Genomic DNA, 4,106 nt, shown 5'->3' with positions numbered 1-4,106 from the left:
GCGAGGGGCGGGGCGCAGAGCTGCTCCCGGCAGCCCGTGGGGGCGAGGCGAGCGGGAAGGGGCGGGGCTTGGGCGGCGGCGCAGCCAATGGGCGCGGCGCGCGGGGGAGCGGGGCGGGGCGTGGGCGCCTTAGCGGCTGCGCGCTGCCCGCCCCGTCTCTTCGGTCCCGGCGGCGGCAGCGCAGACCAGTGGTGCCCACCCTCCGGCTCTCCGCGCCTCCCCTCCGCTCTCTTCCCGCTGCGTTGCCCGCCTCTCCACCATGACGGAACAGGCCATCTCATTCGCCAAGGACTTTCTGGCCGGAGGTATCGCCGCCGCTATCTCCAAGACGGCCGTGGCCCCGATCGAGCGGGTCAAGCTGCTGCTACAGGTGGGAGCCGGCTGCGCACACGCGGACGCCGGGCGACGTGCGAGGGTCCGGGTCGCGGGGACAGCGGGCCGGGCAGGCCGCGTGCACCGGAAGCGGGAGGCTGCGCCGCTTTGTCCGCGCGCCGCCGGCTTCCGGGGGGTTGCCGGGGCGCGCGTCACGCGGGCGCTGTAGCATGCGCAGAACTGGGGCCGCGGGCGGGCCCGCGCGTGCGCACTGGGCCTTGCGGCACGGTTCGGAGGACGCATGCGCATGGGGCAGCCGCGTGGACGGGCCCCGCGGCGCGAGGACCGTGACCTTGGGCGTTGGGCGGGTCGCTAGGGTAGTCCTTTTGCCTTTCGTTGGGCTTCGGTTCTTTTCCCCTTTTTGTTCCCCTTTTGCGGTTCTGAGCCGGAATAAGCTGTCTTTGTTCCGGGATTGTCAGAAGTGTAGCGCTAATGGAAACATCGTTGTTAGTTTGTTGTTTGTAGCACTTGTAGGGACCCGTAGTGACCAAAAGATGGGTTTCTCCCGGTAGGACGTTTGGGCAACTTAAAGGCCCCATGCACTTGTTGTCTTATGAAGACAGCGCCTTTCGTTGGGGGTCCTTGGGGGCGTCTGACTTAGGCCCTCGTTTAAAACCCTGTTTCTCTGCCCCCAGGTACAGCACGCCAGCAAGCAGATCGCGGCCGACAAACAGTACAAGGGCATCGTGGACTGCATCGTGCGCATCCCCAAGGAGCAGGGTGTGCTGTCTTTCTGGAGGGGCAACTTGGCCAACGTCATCCGCTACTTCCCCACGCAAGCCCTCAACTTCGCCTTTAAGGATAAGTATAAGCAGATCTTCCTGGGGGGCGTGGACAAGCACACGCAGTTCTGGAAGTACTTTGCCGGCAACTTGGCCTCCGGCGGGGCGGCCGGAGCCACCTCCCTCTGCTTCGTCTACCCCCTGGATTTCGCCAGAACCCGGCTGGCGGCTGACGTCGGCAAATCCGGCACGGAGCGGGAGTTCAAAGGCCTGGGAGACTGTCTGGTGAAGATCACCAAGTCGGACGGCATCCGGGGGCTGTACCAGGGCTTCAACGTCTCTGTGCAGGGCATCATCATCTACCGGGCCGCGTACTTCGGCGTGTATGACACCGCCAAAGGTGAGTGCGCTCTGCTCTCGGCGCCGCCTGTCAGGGTGCTGGGCGGGGGGCTTCAGCAGCAGATGTCTGTGGTCTCCCCGTCCTGGAGGCTGGAATCTGAGATCCAGGTGTGGGCAGGGCTGGTTCCTCCCGAGGCCTCTGTCCTGGGCGTGTAGACAGCTGTCTTCTCCCTGTGTCCTCACGGGGTTGTTCCTGTGTGTGTGTCTGTGCCCCGATCTCCTCTTATAAGGACACCAGTCCTATGGGATCAGGACTCACCCTGATGACCTAATTTTACTTTAATTATCTCTGTAAAAGATTTTCCTAGTACAGTTATACTTTGAGGTTCTGGGGTTTGGGTCTTTAGTATAATTTTGGGGAGGACACAGTTCGCGCCCTGTAAGGTAAGTCACCCTGGAGGTCAGGGCCCAGGCCCGCTGGCACCTTTGCGGTGGAACAGGTGTGAAACCTTCCACTTACCAAGGCCCGTCTGTTTCCGTCTAGAGAGGCCCCTGCCGCCGGGTACCAGGTTGGTCTCTGGGGCCGTCCTCCCAGCTTGCAGGTGGCTTCCCCGTCTCTGGCTGGTGTGGTGACCCCAGTCTGGCCGGTCTAGTGTCACCTGGTGCTGGGATCCCCGCGTGGAGCTGGGGGCGGCCGTGTGTGCGGCCCTGGGGCCTCACGCTCGGGGTGACTCTGCAGGCATGCTCCCTGACCCCAAGAACACGCACATCGTGGTGAGCTGGATGATCGCGCAGACGGTGACGGCCGCGGCGGGCGTGGTCTCCTACCCCTTCGACACCGTGCGCCGGAGAATGATGATGCAGTCGGGGCGCAAAGGAGGTACCGGCCCCGCCCTGCTCCCGCTCTGGGGGTGGGGCATCGCTGAGGGGCCTGGCGCTCGGCCCTTGGGAGGTGTAGGGCCAGCACGTGAGGTGGGGGGCGGCGGGGGGGCAGCATTTGGTCCCAGAGTGCAGTAGCCGGGCTTCGTGGGGGAGGCCTGGGCGGGTGCCTGCTCCCCTCTCTGCTCTCGACCCTCGGGTGTGCCGGGCCCTGGGGAGGCTGGGGCTTGAGTTCGCGTTCGATCCCCCCCTGAACGGTGGGTGTCCAGAGCGTCCTTTTCCTGCGGTCGAAACGCCTAGCCACCCAGATGGCGGCAGCCGGGGCTCAGCGTCGGTACCGTGTCTCTGGGGGTCCGTTTCGCGCGTGTGTGTGATCCTCTCCGTGACCCCCGCCCTCTCCCCGCAGCCGACATCATGTACAGGGGCACCTTGGACTGCTGGCGAAAGATCTTCAAGGACGAGGGCGGCAGAGCGTTTTTTAAGGGCGCCTGGTCCAACGTGCTCCGCGGCATGGGCGGCGCCTTCGTGCTGGTCCTGTATGACGAGCTGAAGAAGGTCATCTAGGCGCCCTGCCCGCTGGCCACAGCGACCAACACCTCCACATAGAGGAATAGCTGTTACGGACCATCGACCTTCGAGAAATTCCAGTGTCCTCGCGGAGGGCTGGGGCGGCCCCCGCAGAGGGCTCTTTGTGATCGGCGGCCCTGGGTCCATGTATTGATTACGGGGGGAGGGGAATCGTGACGTCTTCGTGGGTCCACAGGCGGTGAGGCACCTCTACTCGCCAGATGTAGACTCCAGGTGCTTGTAGGACCAATTCGTGTTTAAGTATTTATTTAAGAAAATCATGTCTCTATTTGTACTTAAGCACTATTCTCTTTTGCACAGCTGAATATTTGCAATTATGTTTTATGTCCGGCGTTCTGCTGCGAAACAATAAAATTAGGGCACACGGACGCTGCTTTTGTTTCTGAATCGAGCGGCCTTGTGTGGTGGGAGCAGGAAACAGTGGGGTCTCAAGCTGGGGAGGAGAGGGGGAGGCAGGCCCTGGCTGCCCATCTGTGGCCTGTCCCGTCCCAGGGGCCGCCCTCGGGTGCTGAGGGGAGCATGCAGATGCGGGGACCCTGGGGCTTCCTAACCTGAAGTTCCCTTCCCCCAGTGCCCGCCCTGGGGAATCCCTTGCAAGGTGGGCACGCACCCTCAGGTGTGCCCGACCCCCAGCCCGGAAAGCATCCTTCCCCGCCTTTGAGCCGTATCTGCAGGAAGCCTGATATTCACTGCAGGGAGAGAACTTGCTTTGAGAGTCTCTACCAGGCTGACCCCAGGGTCCTGGTATGTTAACGGGGGAATGGGGTGTATTCTGGGGCTGCTTTGGGTGTTCTCAGGGTCCAGGACTGTGCCTGCGGGGTCATCACCAGTCTGAGGCCTCACGGTCACGCACAGAGCCGCCCAGGAGCAGAACTTCCCTGGGTCCACCTGGAGCTCCCAGCACCGAGAGAGCTTGGAGAGGTCAGACGGGTCCACTGCAGGGGCTGGAGAGGGGAAGCCAGCTGCAGGCCACAGCAGGACCGCCCCTAGGCCGGCTTGCTTCGTTGGAAAGCAGAGCTTCCATCTCCAGACCAGGGTGAGGTCAGTCAGAGAAGACAAGCTGGAGCTGGCTTTCCCCAAGGTCACCTTGCTGGTGCTGGGTGAGGAACAGGACGGGACCAGCCCCCACACACCCACGTGGGTCCCGCCCGGCCCGGGCTCCACAGAGGAATCCTGAGGAGCAGCCTGGGCTTCTGACCCACCTAT

The 4,106-nt window shown here is 63.3% G+C and overlaps 1 protein-coding gene across 1 annotated transcript; it reads left to right on the top strand.

Moving 5' to 3' along the window:
• The first annotated feature begins 147 nt into the window (after window positions 1-147).
• Window positions 148-3,268, top strand: LOC309652459 (ADP/ATP translocase 3). The gene is made up of 4 exons (XM_082446288.1): window positions 148-370; window positions 1,008-1,494; window positions 2,173-2,313; window positions 2,719-3,268. Exons 1-4 carry the CDS (start codon window positions 260-262, stop codon window positions 2,874-2,876), a joined length of 897 nt encoding a protein of 298 aa, XP_082302414.1. The 5' UTR covers window positions 148-259; the 3' UTR covers window positions 2,877-3,268.
• Window positions 3,269-4,106: the final 838 nt, after the last annotated feature.

The sequence above is a fragment of the Balaenoptera physalus genome (assembly GCF_965194825.1).
Source record: "Balaenoptera physalus genome assembly, chromosome: X".
In the NCBI taxonomy this organism is placed as follows: domain Eukaryota; kingdom Metazoa; phylum Chordata; class Mammalia; order Artiodactyla; family Balaenopteridae; genus Balaenoptera; species Balaenoptera physalus.
The sequence above is the reverse complement of the archived record's forward strand: the minus strand, read 5'-3'. Positions and strand labels throughout refer to the sequence as shown.

Coding starts and splice junctions, on each gene's coding strand:
- LOC309652459 (XM_082446288.1), top strand. CDS start 260: ATGACGGAACAGGCCATCTCATTCGCCAAGGACTTTCTGGCCGGAGGT. Junction 371..1,007: donor GGGTCAAGCTGCTGCTACAG/GTGGGAGCCGGC, acceptor CTCTGCCCCCAG/GTACAGCACGCCAGCAAGCA. Junction 1,495..2,172: donor CGTGTATGACACCGCCAAAG/GTGAGTGCGCTC, acceptor GTGACTCTGCAG/GCATGCTCCCTGACCCCAAG.